Here is a 17,534-nt window from a genome sequence, read left to right as displayed (position 1 = left end):
ACATGGGCACAGAGCCTGTAAAGAACTGTGACAAGTACTGATATGGTATAGCATAAGATATCAATCAAATAAGTAGGTTCAAATCCTGACCCTGTTCCCTACAGAGTAGGGCTGCTCAAATGACAACCTCGTTGAGGTTTAGTTCTTCATTTTAAATCAGATTATCTACCCACATTTATCAGGAAGTACATAATATATCTTAAAATGCTACATAGAAGTGAGCAATTTTTATTTTTATTCACTTGAGCCCACATATACAACCAAGTAGAAATAGAAAGGAAAGGAAAGCACGATAATTTAGCTGAGCTTTTCCTAACTCCTAATAACCATTCAGATACTCATTACAGATACAATGTAAAGTAGATTTCTATAATTTCTCCAAAAATGTATGAAGAATTTTAAAGAAAGTGGAATTACACTTTCTTTAAGCAAATCAAATATAATGCTAATGAATAACAATCGCTGCTATTCTGTACTTGGCATTTGATATTAATATATATCACACAATATGGAAACCGGTATGGACCAGTCTTCAGGGAAGGCTGGTCTGTTTTATCAGTATTCCATGAGGTCTGTGGTCAGATGTCCATCTTTTGAGTTTGAAGTACTGGACAATTCACCTATCAGGAAGCTTTTCACTATCTATAAATCTGGTTCTTCACGGAACAAATCATAAAACCATAGGTCAAAGTAGGATGAGCTATTAAGGATCACAGAGTCCACATCTCTCATTTAACACTAAATTCAATTCAATGCACATTTATTGAGCACCTACTACGTAACAAAGTCTATACAACAAATTGCTGTTAATACTTTGCCTTAGAGCTCATCATCTTAGAGGAAAAAACTTCTGATTGCTAATAAATACATATTACGTGACTATGATCATTTGGACTTTCAAATATAAGAATTTTTATGACAATAGTTTGACTTAATAGCAATTATATCGCAGAGATTGTTGGGTTCCATGGCTTCTTGCCATTTATCCTGGCTTAAGAAGTTCCTACCCATCTTCCCAATCCTCGTGTATTGGGTTGGGCAAAAAGTTCATTTGGGTTTTCACTTAACATCTTACAGAAAAACCCAAATGAACTTTTTGGCTAACCCAATAATTTATTTATTTGTTTGTTTGTTTGTTTTTGGCTGAGTTGGGTCTTCGTTTCTGTGCGAGGGCTTTCTCCAGTTACGGTGAGCGGGGGCCACTCTTCATCGCGGTGCGCGGGCCTCTCACTGGCTAACCCAATAATTTAGAGCAAAATTTGCAAACAGAGGTATGTTGCAAATGTATAGATAAATAACAGTTTTTAAAACAAAATCTTTAACGTTTAAAGTACAATCAATTCTGCTGTTTTATGGGAGCCAGTGGCTTTGAAATTCTTGGAGACAAGAGGTTTCATTTCAAGGGCAGTTAGATCTACCATGAGGAGGCTGGACAAAGTACAAAACATACTGCCATTTGTGGAAAACAAATTGACACTTCAACAATAAAAGTGAAAAACAGAGTTAGATTGAAAGGGGAAAAAAGCTTTACTCTTGAAACTTCAAAATAGCTGTGAAAGTTAGGACAAAACATCCAGTAGGTGAGGATGCCAGGAAATCTGTGACTACCCAAGAGGATGCCACGTGCTGCTGCAGGTGCCTGGAATTCACAGGCAGGGACGGTCCTAATCCCTTGGCACGTGGAATAAAGTAGGAACCTGTGAGGAGGGAAACGGGGACTAAATGGAGAACGTCCTCAACTTCTGTAGTTGGTATAAGAGCAGCCATTACCTTCTATCTGAGATTAATTCACATGTCAACATTAAAAAAAACTGTGGAGGGCTTCCGGGAAGATGGCGGAGGAGTAGGACGCTGAGATCGTCTTCCTCCCCACAGATACACCTGAAATACATCTACACATGGAGCAACTCTGGCAGAGCACCTACTGAACGCTGGCAGAAAACCTCAAACCTCCCAAACGGCAAGAAACACCCCACGTACCTGGAGGGAATTAAGAACGCTGCTTAAAGGAGCTCCAGAGACGGGCGCGAGCCGCAGCTAACAGCGCGGACCCCAGAAACGGGCATGAGACACTAAGGCTGCTGCTGCCGCCACCAAGAAGCCTGTGTGCGAGCACAGGTCACTCTCGACACCCCCCTTCCGGGGAGCCTCTGCAGCCCGCCACTGCCAGGGTCCCGTGATCCAAGGAAAACTCCCCCGGGAGAACGCACGGCACGCCTCAGGCTGGCGCAACGTCACGCCGGCGCAACGTCACGCCGGCCTCTGCCGCCGCAGGCCCGCCCCGCACTCCGTGCCCCTCCCTCCCCGAATCAGCGGCTCCTTTAACCCCGTCCTGTGTGAGCAAAAAACAGACGCCCTCAGGCGACCTACACTCAGAGGCGGGGCCAAATACAAAGCTCAGCCCCGGGAGCTGTGCGAACAAAGAAGAGAAAGGGAAATCTCTCCCAGCAGCCTCAGAAGCAGCGGATTAAAGCTCCACAATCAACTTGATGTACCTGCACCTGTGGAATACCTAAATAGACAACGAATCATTCCCAAATTGAGGAGGTGGACTTTAAGAGCAAGATTTATGATTTTTTCCCCTTTTCCTCTTCTTGTGATTGTGTGTGTATGCTTCTGTGTGAGATTTTGTCTGTATAGCTTTGCTTCCACCATTTGTCCTAGGGTTCTATCTGTCCGTTTTTTTTCTCTTAATAATTATTTTTTATTTCAATAACTTTATTATATTTTATCTTATTTTATTTCACTTTATCTTCTTTCTTTTTTCCTTCCTTCCCTCATTCCTTCCTTCTTTCCTCTCTTCCTCTGTCCCTCCCTCCATCCCTCCCTCCATCCCTTCTTTCTTTCTTTCTACTTCTACTAATTCTTTCTACTTTTTCTCCCTTTTATTTTCAGCCGTGTGGATGAAAGGCTCTTGGTGCTGCAGCCAGGACTCAGTGCTGTGCCTCTGAGGTGGGAGAGCCAACTTCAGGACACTGGTCACTAGAGGACCTCCCAGCTCCACATAATATCAAACGCCGAAAATCTCCCAGAGATCTCCATCTCAACACCAGCACCCAGATTCACTCAACGACCATCAAGCTACAGTGCTGGACATCCTATGCCAAACTACTAGCAAGACAGGAACACAACCCCACCCATTAGCAGAGAGGCTGCCTAAAATCATAATAAGTCCACAGACACCCCAAAACACACCACCAGACGTGGACCTGCCCACCAGAAAGACAACATCCAGCCTCATCCACCAGAACACAGGCACCAGTCCCCTCCACGAGGAAGCCTACACAACCCACTGAACGAACCTTAGCCACTGGGGACAGACACCACAAACAACGGGAACTACGAACCTGCAGCCTGTAAAAAGGAGACCCCAAACACAGTAAGATAAGCAAAATGAGAAGACAGAAAAACACACAGCAGATGAAGGACCAAGATAAAAACCCACCTGACCTAACAAATGAAGAGGAAATAGGCAGTCTACCTGAAAAAGAATTCAGAATAATGATAGTAAAGATGATCCAAAATCTTGGAAATAGAATAGACAAAATGCAAGAAACATTTAAAAAGGACCTAGAAGAACTAAAGATGAAACAAACAATGATGAACAACACAATAAATGAAATGAAAAATACTCTAGATGGGATCAATAGCAGAATAACTGAGGCAGAAGAATGGATAAGTGACCTGGAAGGTAAAATAGTGGAAATAACTACTGCAGAGCAGAATAAAGAAAAAGAATGAAAAGAACTGAGGACAGTCTCACAGACCTCTGGGACAACATTAAACGCACCAACATTCGAATTATAGGGGTCCCAGAAGAAGAAGAGAAAAAAGAAAGGGACTGAGAAAATATTTGAAGAGATTATAGTTGAAAACTTCCCTAATATGGGAAAGGAAATAGTTAATCAAGTCCAGGAAGCACAGAGAGTCCCATACAGGATAAATCCAAGGAGAAATACGCCAAGACACATATTAATCAAACTGTCAAAAATTAAATACAAAGAAAACATATTAAAAGCAGCAAGGGAAAAACAACGAATAACACGCAAGGGAATCCCCATAAGGTTAACAGCTGATCTTGCAGCAGAAACTCTGCAAGCCAGAAGGGACTGGCAGGACATATTTAAACTGATGAAGGAGAAGAACCTGTAACCAAGATTACTCTACCCAGCAAGGATCTCATTCAGATTTGATGGAGAAATTAAAACCTTTACAGACAAGCAAAAGCTGAGAGAGTTCAGCACCACCAAACCAGCTCTACAACAACTGCTAAAGGAACTTCTCTAGGCAAGAAGCACAAGAGAAGGAAAAGACCTACAATAACAAACCCAAAACAATTAAGAAAATGCGAATAGGAACATACATATCGATAATTACCTTAAATGTAAATGGACTAAATGCTCCCACCAAAAGACACAGATTGACTGAATGGATACAAAAACAAGACCCACATATTTGCTGTCTACAAGAGACCCACTTCAGACCTAGGGACACATACAGACTGAAAGTGAGGGGATGGAAAAAGATATTTCATGCAAATGGAAACCAAAAGAAAGCTGGAGTAGCAATTCTCATATCAGACAAAATAGACTTTAAAATAAAGACTATTAGAAGAAACAAAGAAGGACACTACATAATGATCAAGGGATTGATCCAAGAAGAAGATATAACAATTGTAAATATTTATGCACCCAACATAGGAGCACCTCAATACATAAGGCAACTACTAACAGCCATAAAAACGGATATCGACAGTAACACATTCACAGTAGGGGATTTTAAAACCCCACTTTCACCAATGGACAGATCATCCAAAATGAAAATAAATACGGAAACACAAGCTTTAAATGATATATTAAACAAGATGGACTTAATTGATATTTATAGGACATTCCATCCAAAAACAACAGAAAACACATTTTTCTCAAGTGCTCATGGAACATTCTCCAGGATACATCATATCATGGGTCACAAATCAAGCCTTGGTAAATTTAAGAAAATTGAAATTGTACCAAGTATCTTATCCGACCACAATGCTATGAGACTAGATATCAATTACAGGAAAAGATCTGTAAAAAAATACAAACACATGGAGGCTAAACAATACACTACTTATTATGAAGTGATCACTGAAGAAATCAAAGAGGAAATTAAAAAATACCTAGAAACAAACAACAATGGAGACACGACGACCCAAAATCTATGGGATGCAGCAAAAGCAGTTCTAAGAGGGAAATTTATAGCAATACAATCCTACCTTAAGAAACAGGAAACATCTCGAATAAACAACCTAACCTTGCACCTAAAGCAATTAGAGAAAAAAGAACAAAAAAAAACCCAAAATTAGCAGAAGGAAAGAAATCATAAAGATCAAATCAGAAATAAATGAAAAAGAAATGAAGAAAACGATAGCAAAGATCAATAAAACTAAAAGCTGGTTCTTTGAGAAGACAAACAAAATTGATAAACCATTAGCCAGACTCATCAAGAAAAAAAGAGAGAAGACTCAAATCAATAGAATTAGAAATGAAAAAGGAGAAGTCACAACTGTACTGCAGAAATACAAAAGATCATGAGAGATTACTACAAGCAACTCTATGCCAATAAAATGGACAACCTGGAAGAAATGGACAACTTCTTAGCAAAGCACAAACTTCAGAGACCGAACCAGGAAGAAATAGAAAATATGAACAGACCAATCACAAGCACTGAAATTGAGAGTGGGATTAAAAATCTTCCAACAAACAAAAGCCCAGGACCAGATGGCTTCACAGGCGAATTCTGTCAAACATTTAGTGAAGAGCTATCACCTATCCTTCTCAAACTCTTCCAAGATATAGCAGAGTGAGGAACACTTCCCAACTCATTCTACGAGGCCACCATCACCTTGATACCAAAACCAGATAAGGATGTCACAAAGAAAGAAAACTATAGGCCAATATCACTGATGAACATAGATGCAAAAATCCTCCACAAAACACTAGCAAACAGAATCCAACAGTAGATTAAACGGATCATACACCATGATCATGTGGGGTTTATTCCACGAATGCAAGGATTCTTCAATATATGCATATCAGTCAACGTGATACACCATATTAACAAATCGAAGGAGAAAAACCATATGATCATCTCAATAGATGCAGAAAAAGCTTTTGACAAAATTCAACACCCATTTATGATAAAAACCCTGCAGAAAGTAGGCATAGAGGGAACTTTCCTCAACATAATAAAGGCCATATACGACAAACTCACAGCCAACATCATCCTCAATGGTGAAAAACTGAAAGCATTTCCACTAAGTTCAGGAACAAGACAAGGTTGCCCACTCTCACCACTCTTATTCAACATAGTTTTGGAAGTTTTAGCCACAGCAATCAGAGAAGAAAAGGAAATAAAAGGAATCCAAATCGGAAAAGAAGAAGTAAAGCTGTCACTGTTTGCAGATGACATGACACTATACATAGAGAATCCTAAAGATGCTACCAGAAAACTACTAGAGCTAATCAATGAATTTGGTAAAGTAGCAGGATACAAAATTAATGCACAGAAATCTCTGGCATTCCTATACACTAATGACGAAAAATATGAAAGTGAAATCAAGAAAACACTCCCATTTACCACTGCAACAAAAAGAATAAAATATCTAGGAATAAACCTACCTAAGGAGACAAAAGACCTGTATGCAGAAAACTATAAGACACTGATGAAAGAAATTAAAGATGATACAAATAGATGGAGAGAAATACCATGTTCTTGGATTAGAAGAATCAACATTGTGAAAATGACTCTACTACCCAAAGCAATCTATAGATTCAATGCAATCCCTATCAAACTACCACTAGCATTTTTCACAGAACTAGAACAAAAAATTTCACAATTCGTATGGAAACACAAAAGACCCCTAATAGCCAAAGCAATGTGGAGAACGAAAAACGGAGCTGGAGGAATCAGGCTCCCTGACTTCAGACTTTACTACAAAGCTACAGTCATCAAGACAGTATGGTACTGGCACAAAAACAGAAAGATAGATCAATGGAACAGGATAGAAAGCCCAGAGATAAACCCACGCACATATGGTCACCTTATCTTTGATAAAGGAGGCAGGAATGTACAGTGGAGAAAGGACAGCCTCTTCAATAAGTGGTGCTGGGAAAACTGGACAGGTACATGTAAAAGTACAAGCTTAGATCACTCCCTAACACCATACACAAAAATAAGCTCAAAGTGGATTAAAGACCTAAATGTAAGGCCAGAAACTATCAAACTTTTAGAGGAAAACATAGGCAGGACACTCTATGACATAAATCACAGCAAGGTACTTTTTGACCCACCTCCTAGAGAAATGGAAATAAAAACAAAAATAAACAAATTTGACCTAATGAAACTTCAAAGCTTTTGCACAGCAAAGGAAACCATAAACCAGACGAAAAGACAGCCCTCAGAATGGGAGAAAATATTTGCAAATGAAGCAACTGACAAAGGATTTATCTCCAAAATTTACAAGCAGCTCATGCAGCTCAATAACAAAGAAAACAAACAACCCAATCCAAAAATGGGCAGAAGACCTAAATAGACTTTTCTCCAAAGAAGATATACAGACTGCCAACAAACACATGAAAGAATGCTCAACATCATTAATCATTAGAGAAATGCAAATCAAAACTACAATGAGATATCATCTCACACCAATCAGAATGGCCATCATCAAAAAATCTAGAAACAATAAATGCTTGAGAGGGTGTGGAGGAAAGGGAACCTTCTTGCACTGTTGGTGGGAACGTAAGTTGATACAGCCACTGTGGAGAACAGTATGGAGGTTCCTTAAAAAACTACAAATAGAACTACCATATGACCCAGCAATCCCACTACTGGGCATATACCCTGACAAAACCATAATTCAAAAAGAGTCATGTACCAAAATGTTCATTGCAGCTCTATTTACAATAGCCCGGAGATGGAAACAACCTAAGTGTCCATCATCGGATGAATGGATAAAGAAGATGTGGCACATATATACAATGGAATATTACTCAGCCATAAAAAGAAACGAAATTGAGCTATTTGTAATGAGGTGGATAGACCTAGAGTCTGTCATGCAGAGTGAAGTAAGTCAGAAAGAGAGAGACAAATACCGTATGCTAACACATATATATGAAACTTAAGGAAAAAAAAAAACTGTCATGAAGAACCTAGGGGTAAGACAGGAATAAAGACTGTGTCCTACTAGACCTACTAGAGAATGGACTTGAGGAGATGGGGAGGGGGAAGGGTAAGCTGTGACAAAGCGAGAGAGAGGCATGGACATATATACACTACCAAACGTAAGGTAGATAGCTAGTGGGAAGCAGCCGCGTAGCACAGGGAGATCAGCTTGGTGCTTTATGACCGCCTGGAGGAGTGGGATAGGGAGGGTGGGAGGGAGGGAGACACAAGAGGGAAGAGATATCGGAACATATGTATATGTATAACTGATTCACTTTGTTATAAAGCAGAAACTAACACACCATTGTAAAAAAAAAAAAAAACTGTGGTGGCATAAAACAAATCTGTGAACATGGTCAAAAGCTATCAATAGAGATTTTTAGAATTAAAATCTGGTCCAGTTAATATCTAAAGAAGTCAGATTAATTGTGGGTGCTTCAACAAATTTTGCAAAATGTACAGATGCACTAGCTAGAAGAAATCTCTGCAAGTCTTTCCCCTTTCTGCCCTCATATTCACTCTGTTTTCTTTTTATTCTATCTTCCTCACTCAGTCTTTAATCTCTGTGCTTTTCCCCGCTAATGTTATGCAGCGTCACTTTTCTATCCCTTTGCTATTTCTGTGCACTACTACAAACTCCAGAGGTAAATGTGGCCTGTAAGGTCTTCACGTCTACTCCCTGTGCATTTAATGCAGCATCACAAACATTCTCAAGGATTACTCCTATAAGTGTCCGCGTCACCTCCAGGCATCACCAACTCCAAATAAAGTTGGGAAGACGATATAAAGTGTGTCCTCACTTTTACCATGTGTGTGATGATCCCTAAGCTTCCGTGCTTCTGCCTCAGGCTTGTACCCCAGCCCCTGCTTCATTTGATCAAAAGATGCTCTCAAAAACAGCTGCAGGGGCTTCCCTGGTGGCGCAGTGGTTGAGAGTCCGACTGCCGATGCAGGGAACACGGGTTCGTGCCCTGCTCCGGGAGGATCCCACATGCCGCGGAGCGGCTGGGCCCGTGAGTCATGGCCGCTGAGCCTGCGTGTCCGGAGCCTGTGCTCCGCATCGGGAGAGGCCACAACAGTGAGAGGCCCGCGTACCGAAAAAAAAAAAAAAACAGCTGCAGTCAATTGTGCACACACTGGAAAGAACTGATGAGATCGTGTCATTGCTGTGTTTGGCTTGCGATAAAAGGTTTGGCCTTTAAATAGGAAAGTATCAAAGTGGGAGAACATCGCCTAGTTCAGGACGGCCACTGCTCCTCAAATCAGCCACTATGTGTCTTCTACACTTTGCCATTAGAAACCAACATCCACTGAACAAGTTCAAGCTGAGGAAAGAAGGGTTATGGCAATATGGATGACTTAAAGTAAACCATCCCTAATGAAATTCCTGAGAGTCAGTGAATATATGGCAACCAGGTTAAATGATGAAATAGTGGCATATAGAGTTTTTTTGAAGGTGTCATCGTTTTGGGAAAGTAGGAATACCTAAATCAAAGACCCCAATGAAGATCACAGAAGAAGCAAATGTAAAAGTAACAGAGAAAAGGTTTAAGTAACTAGTCTAGCATGACGAAAAATAGTATCGACAGTGGTACTGCCTAATCTAAATGTTGATCAGAGATTAATTTGACAAGTTAAAACATAAACATAACTTTACTTTCACAGTAACAAAAATTAAATATGTTCTACATCTTTTAATAACTCAAAGTCACACGTTGTCAAAAATATGTTATGGATCCCACTTTAAATGAAACTGTACTTTTTCTATAAAATCCTTCATGGTATTTTATCAGTGGAGTTAGGAAAATCAGTTAGAAATGCAATGTATTGATACCAGATTCTGAAGCAGGTATTTAGCCTTTCAGAAAAGGCAGGAAATCACAAATTGAAACTGCAATTGCTTTTCTGAGGTGACAAGTTTCTCAATTCCAGCATAAAAGTTATGCCAAAGAGAGAGAGAGAAGGAATCATTTTATAGCGATAAAATGAAGATGAAAATGCTTGGTTTTGATTTATAAAGTAGAGTTTAGAAATGATAAAATCTATTTAGCATGAAAATCCTTTAGACTGCCATAACATACTATATCAAGGTCTTTCCTAAACAAGTAGGGAAAAAAAGCATAAGTGAAGAAATTAGGAGGCCTGTGTCTTCCATCTAAATGTGCCACTAAGGTGGACGGACCTAGAGTCTGTCATACAGAGGTGAAGTAAGTCAGAAAGAGAAAAAAAAATACCGTATGTTAACACATATATATGGAATCTAAAAAAAAAAAAGGTTATGAAGAACCTAGGGGCAGGACAGGAATAAAGACACAGATGTAGAGAATGGACTTGAGGACACGGGGAGGGGGAAGGGTAAGCTGGGACAAAGTGAGAGAGTGGCATGGACATATATACACTACCAAACGTAAAACAGATAGCTAGTGGGAAGCAGCCGCAAAGCACAGGGAGATCAACTTGGTGCTTTGTGACCACCTAGAGGGGTGGGATAGGGAGGGTGGGAGGGAGGGAGATGCAAGAGGGAAGAGATATGGGAACATATGTATATGTATAGCTGATTTACTTTGTTATAAAGCAGAAACGAACATGTCATGGTAAAGCAATTATATGCCAATAAAGATGTTAAAAATTAACTAAATAAATAAATACATGTGTCACTAGTTCATCTTTCTGGCCTTTATCTCAGTTTATCTTGAAAATGAGAGAACTAGAAGAAGTGAATTTTACCACACTGATCTGAAATGTCATGCTTCAGTGCTAGTTTGTCAAATCTAGGTGTGTATAAATACACATATATTTGGCCTGCAGGAGTTAATTTCATTGATTCTAACAAGGATTCCTTTAAACTCTGTAGGCAGAGGATCGACAAAATAGAGATGAAAGGTACAGAATGTTATTGTTTATCCCTGATAGCAAATATGCAGAACATACATTATAGAGAACTGCTTTCAAAAGGTCTATGAGCATTGTTTGAACACACACACACACACACACACACACACACACACACACATCCATGACAATGAAAGAACATGGTGTCTAGTTTTGGTATGTAAATGGGATCACAGCCTGAACTGCATCACAAGGGCAGGAATTTGGCAGCAAGAGACACATCAAGTGGCATCACGCCCATGCTGAGCTTTAAAGGCTCTCAGGACATTATAGGAGAGCGTGCTGACACCAAAACTTATTTTTTTCTTTGTAATCATTGAGCTCTTTTGCATTAAGCTATCTAGCCTCAGAAACATCAATGCAGGACAAATGTAGTTCTATCCATTCCAGAACACTCTTCTTCCATAGAGGATATTTCTTGCCTTAAAAATGATCAAAAAATGCTCATGAACTGGAATCTGATATTTACAAGTAGCTTCCTACAAAGTAATATGAAGACCATCAAGAGAGAAAAGTTGGCGGGGGGATAAGTTAGATCTAACTAGTACTTGATTTTTTAAAAAAATCCATTTGATATATTATTTTCCCTTTCAAGACAATGCAAACTGGATATACGTAATCATTTCCTTCAGTTTCTTTCCTTAATGCTTTGGTAATCCATAAAGGCTAATTTCCACACGTAATATGGTTCTATCAAATGATTCCACTTTCCAAACCAAAGGAACTCTAAGCCAGGACTAACTTTGTATTTTCATCATGTTGATAGGCAGGAACAAGCTGAAAAAGTGGAAAGTCACACTGCAGCATATTTTTCCTATTAAGGGATTTAGGGAAATAGACCAGAGTGATAAACAGCCATCAGGAATAAAGTTGTTACTTCCTAATCAGAAAGTCAAATCAGGGGAGCAGCTCATAGAATCGAAGTAATAGAGTAGTTGGTTCACTTCAGGATGGCTGGTCATGCCCCTGCCATTTTAGTCACACTCAAAAGTTGTCAACAGTATCATCTTTGAGCCGTGTGTGTGTGTGTGTGTGTGTATTTTTGTGGGTATATGAGTCATGTTTGTGTGTGGATGAATTCATGTGTCAGTGAACAACATTTAGGAGTGAAACGAAGAATGAATACAACTGATTTATTTGGAAGCAGGGAACATGTTTCAAAATTTGTATCCCACCCCCTATACCCATGATGCCTTAGGCACAAAATATTTACATTTAAGTGCGTTTTTGAACAGGTGAACGCATACAGTGGGAATGAATGAATAAAATAAGAAGGTCAATTAAACAAGATAACTATAATCCAATGGGAGATTTCCCTTGGACTTAAATAAGCTCAACACTCTCAGGAGGGCAAGAATGGGAGCTAAAAATAAAGCTGCGTTTCATCTGAGCCTTATCACACTCCAGCCCGGCATAAATCACTAGACAATAGCCATGTACTTGGCGTACTTCCGTCTTATTATCACTAAGGTATTAACACATTCAGTAATCAACTGCATGGCTCCCTTCCTGTGGTGCAACTTCGACAGGCAATTAGGAAAACTGTGAAGGCTAATAATTCACTAAGCATCATATATGGAATTCTACAGATATAGTGGGAATGAAGAAATACTCCAGAGGTTGATGCCTGCCCCAGATCAGAATGATGTTCAGAGAAGCTTAGTTTTATAAGAATTTTGAGCATCCAGAGGACAGCTCTTCCTTACCAAAATAAAGTAAAATTGAAGAATTTTATTTGTATCACTCGGAGATTAAATTACATGAGTACTTAGGCTCATGTAATGTGTTTTCAGATGACGCTTAAGGGCAGTGTGAACTTTGTCAAGTTGCTTAATTTCTTTGAACATTTCCTCTTCTGTTAAAATGTGGCTAAGAAAAAAAAAATGTGGATAATCATGTCTCCTTCTCTGAGTTAGGGCGAACATAAAATGGAATGAGGTGTGTGAACGAACTTGATGGGTATCTAATAGAGCAGGATCTCTGTCAATGTGTTTCTTCTTTCCTAAATTTCTCATTTTAAGTCTGGGAGACAGGCTGTGGAGAACTGTCCACATTTAATTCACTTCAATAAATAAATAAAAAAATCATAATCACAGCCTGATGTTTTATTGCTCAAATCACAGCCTATTACCCCATCACCTCTTCCCACCCCTACCTGTCTACATCCAGGGCATAGAGACCACGTACAAATTCTCTCCTAAACTCTTCCCATGAGAAACTCTACCAACCACACAACCATAACTGCCTGACCACTTAACTTTCTCTATAATGTTCTAGCATAGGGAAGAATGGAAAATGTGAGAAAGAAGAAAATAGGGAGCAGGAAGGAGGGATGGATTAGATGAAGTGGAAAATTTCAGATTCCAAGGAGACCTCCTCAATGGCTTCCACCTGCCCCACCTATGTACTAACTCTAAGCCTAAATAACGTGCATCAGGAATTGTGAGCTTATGAAAGGATCCAAGTGTCAGCCTAAGTGTCAATGCCCATCTTCACCCCACGGCCCCGCTCCTCACGGTGAGAGGGACTAGCTCACATGACCCTGAATTATCACTATGACGTAGTGATAATTCAGTAGTGTAATTTGAATTTTCCAACCCCACTCCAAAATCAGGATCATGGGTTTAACAAGAAAGAGTGTTCCCTATGCTTAAAAAAAAAGCATCCTATCAGAAAATCACAAAGTTAAGATTTTTATATGTAGTCTGATTATCTCTTTATTTTCCTATTTTAATGTATGTGAATTCATGTTTTATCACACAATCTTAAAAATGACAACCTTAAATGGTGTTCCCTGAGCCCCGGTATAGTTTTCTACTGACAACTCAGTGTTTATGACTCTGTAAATTCTCATGTTCAGCCCTGATCCTTCAGAGTCACGTATTCAACAGGCTGAAAAAAATGATCGGCTTTGGTTTGCCATTGGTCCTCTATGCCTGATATGTCTAGAAACGAATTTGACAATGTTCTTCTATATTCTCCATTTCAGTAAATGGCACCAACATTTACCCAGACAACCAGACTAGAAACCTGGTGACTATAGCTCTCCACTGCCTAAAACCATCTCTAGCATTGCCTTTAGAACAGAGTCTAGTTCAGCAGCAAGGTAAAAAGTCCTTCAGTCCTTATTTCTTGCTAGCTTTACCCTTCGTTACTTGTACATTCTGGTAATAACCAAGTTGATTCTAGGCCCCTGCACAGATCTTATGCCTCTTTCCCCTCTGCCTGGGATGCCCGTCGCAGAACTGTATGTGCACAGTGATCCAAAAGCATCATGCGATGCATGTCACACATCACCACCTCTGTGAAGAGCCTCACCCTCCTAATTAAAATGTCAAACAAGCCCATGCCCTGAGATTGTCAACCCCTTTCTCTGCTCATTTTAGTCTATAGCACAATGGCCATGAAAATATATAGCACTGACCTACTATACATTTTGTTTGTTTTTTTGTCTCTCCAGGCCCACCAGGATGTAAACTCCCCAAGGAGAGGACTTTTATCTGTTGTGTTCATTGCTACGTCCCCAGTATAAGTAAACATATGCATGAATATGCCAATCTCCCACACGATAGTATATTGAAATGCATGTTTATGTGGCAGTTTTCTTTGCTAAACAATAAATTTCTTAAGGTCAGAGCCTAGGCTTTTTTATATTTTAATCCCCTAATATCTCACACAGTGCCTATAGCATAATTAGCACTCAATCAATGTTATATTAAATTGAAGTTTAAGTTTAAACAAAGATTCATTCACTAAAGAACGAACCTTTAGATTTCTTCAGATTCAGAGACCTTGTTAACATTTTGATTTTAGCTGTTAGTGGTGGAGCCTGCAGCAGGTTATGGAATTCCCTGAACCTCAGTTTCCCCAGCTGTAAAATGAGAATAAATATGTTCCCTATGTCATAGTCTTTTATGAAGAATAAATGCAAATCTGGGAAGTGCTTTACAGATTGTCTGGCATACAGAAGTCACTGAATAGTTGTTAGCTGTTTTATTCCCATGGTGTTGACAATGAGGATAATAAAGAACACTTACCCAGAATGAATAACAGAAAAACCTGGAAAGGGCATAGTCTTTGGTCCTTGCCTTTGGCATTGGACTGACCCCATTCCTGGGGTGGGACAGTAAAGACAGTGCCACCAACAACTGCACAGAGCCCTGGGATGGAACCACAAATGAAAGCAGCTGCCTTGTGAAGTGTCTTTTTGAGAATATGGCCCCCACGAGCTACATGGTATACTTCAATTTCTTTGGGTGTGCCCTGCCAAAGGACAAAATGCTTAGGAAATGTTTTAGGAAATTCTCCCAAGCACAAGGGATCATCAGAAGAGGGAAATTCTTCTGCAGTGGGAAGCTTTAGCAGCAGACTCTCCTCAGCCAGGACAGAGAAGTCTTTGCAGTTGCATAATCATAATTAAATAGGGCAGCTCTTTTATCTCCCTTTGCTGGCAAACTTTCTGGAGACAAGCGGCGTTTCCTCTCTATATCCCTGTACCAACCAAGCAGTCAAGCATAAAGACGTGTATATGCCCATGTCTCTGTCTTCTCGATTGTCCAATATAACCAGACTGAAAAGGAGTAACTCTATTTTTGCTAAATGACACTTTTTCAGATAAATCTGACTGCCTGTTTTTTTTTTTTTTCCCCTTTGCACTATTAGAAATTCTGGCAGGATGTATTTTTTTTTTCCTTTGCATTTAGATTACAAACTCCATAATGTCAAGGATGTTTGTCTCCTTCACTGCTGGTACCAGTGGCCCAGAGGCCACTGGCAAATAGTATCGAGAGCCTGGAAAATAGTATCTGTTCCATAAAAATTCATGGAATAGAATTTTCTTTTTCTTTTTTTTGCATACGCGGGCCTCTCACTGTTGTGGCCTCTCCCGTTGCGGAGCACAGGCTCCGGACGCGCAGGCTCAGCGGCCATGGCTCATGGGCTCAGCCGCTCCGCGGCATGTGGGATCTTCCCGGACCGGGGCACGAACCCGTGTCCCCTGCATCGGCAGGCAGACTCTCAACCACTGCTCCACCAGGGAAGCCAGGAATAGAATTTTTGAAACCACTAATTGATATTCAATTGTAGGCTGCACTGCAGAACAATTTTAGTATATAAATCATACCAAAGAAGCAATGCATTGAACTACCCATGAGAACTATATTGTCCTAAGTCTCGTACTATATTGATATGGCTGCCATAATGGTACCTCTCCTGTTCACGGTCAGGTCTGCTAGCTTTGTATTCTCACGGTTGTGTATTCAATACTTGGAGGTAATAGTTCTTCTTGGTGAGGAATTAGACGAATTTTCAGAGAGCAGGTGCATTTTCCTCTCAGATCTTTGCCCAATGTGTGATTCCTCTAACAGTTTCCACGTTGCTATTAGGAGCCCTATGGATACCGAATGCTTTAGAAGGCGCATTCCATTCTTTTACGGTTTCTGTGAGAAGCCGAATAAATCTTGAAAATGGGGAAATGACTATTTTCTTATTTAAAAACAGGAGTTAGGCAAGCACTTACCAGAACAGAAGTCGTCAGAATATCTGTCGTAGACAGCCTTGCAGTCCCTTTCATCACACTCACAGGTGTCCCCATGAATATCCCCCCAGTCTCCAGTCGGGTCAACATCATGGCAAGAACATTCACCACACACACAAATCCCTAGAGGGTAAAAATAATTTTAAATGGGTCTAGTGAAGAAAAATCATGAGAGAAAGCATCTTACACATTGCTCTTTTTTTTTCTGTTGTTACTTTATATTTGGAAAATACACGTATTCAGGAAAAATATTCTATAGAGGAAAACACCATCTAAAGTTAGCAGTAGAGATTCTTTAATAAAAGTTATTATCTATGTCTATACTTATGTGCGATCGCAGGATGTGAAATGAGCACCGTGCTGGTTTGACTCCAAGATAATACCAACACAATTAACGTAAGATGTAATCCTTGCTCTCAAGAAGCTTATAATTTATTTGATCAAAAAAACGCTAATGAAAAACAAACAAGCACCTAAAGTACTAATGTTTTGTAAACTAGGACATAAATACTGTAAGAGTTTGGGGAAGGGGAAATCAGTGTGGGCTGAAGTAATTAAGGTAGATGGCTTGGATAAGCATAGAGAACGGGAAATGTTCTAGGAGGACTGAAGGTAGAACAACTCAAGGGAAGTCAAGAAAGCAAGAATAAGCAAAGGAGGGTGGGAACGGACGTGGGGATCCTAAGTAGACCTGACTCATTGGAGCAGAAGGTGCATATTAGGAAGACTGAGAAGTCAGGTTGGCTGGATCAGATGAGCTCAGGTTATAGAGGACATTGGTGTAGACGGAGAGATATAACTTTGGTCGTTGGGAGATTTGTATAGGAGAAATGCTTAGTTGTAAATCATATTAACTTTGTGTGAATTTTAGTAATCATCTTTAGGGTAACCAGTTAATCAC

At 39.8% G+C, this 17,534-nt stretch overlaps 1 protein-coding gene across 5 annotated transcripts in view; it reads right to left on the bottom strand.

Annotated features, from left to right (window-relative positions):
* ITGBL1 (integrin subunit beta like 1) overlaps positions 1-17,534 on the bottom strand; it is a 312,879-nt gene that overhangs the window by 183,732 nt on the left and 111,613 nt on the right. For all 5 annotated transcript variants that reach the window (XM_060129219.1, XM_060129216.1, XM_060129218.1 and 2 more), the window contains exon 6: positions 16,616-16,756. In XM_060129219.1, coding sequence (XP_059985202.1) covers positions 16,616-16,756 — 141 coding nt within the window. The remainder of the gene's footprint in view (positions 1-16,615; positions 16,757-17,534) is intronic.

Source organism: Lagenorhynchus albirostris, chromosome 18 (genome assembly GCF_949774975.1).
Source record: "Lagenorhynchus albirostris chromosome 18, mLagAlb1.1, whole genome shotgun sequence".
Classification (NCBI taxonomy): domain Eukaryota; kingdom Metazoa; phylum Chordata; class Mammalia; order Artiodactyla; family Delphinidae; genus Lagenorhynchus; species Lagenorhynchus albirostris.
The sequence above is the reverse complement of the archived record's forward strand: the minus strand, read 5'-3'. Positions and strand labels throughout refer to the sequence as shown.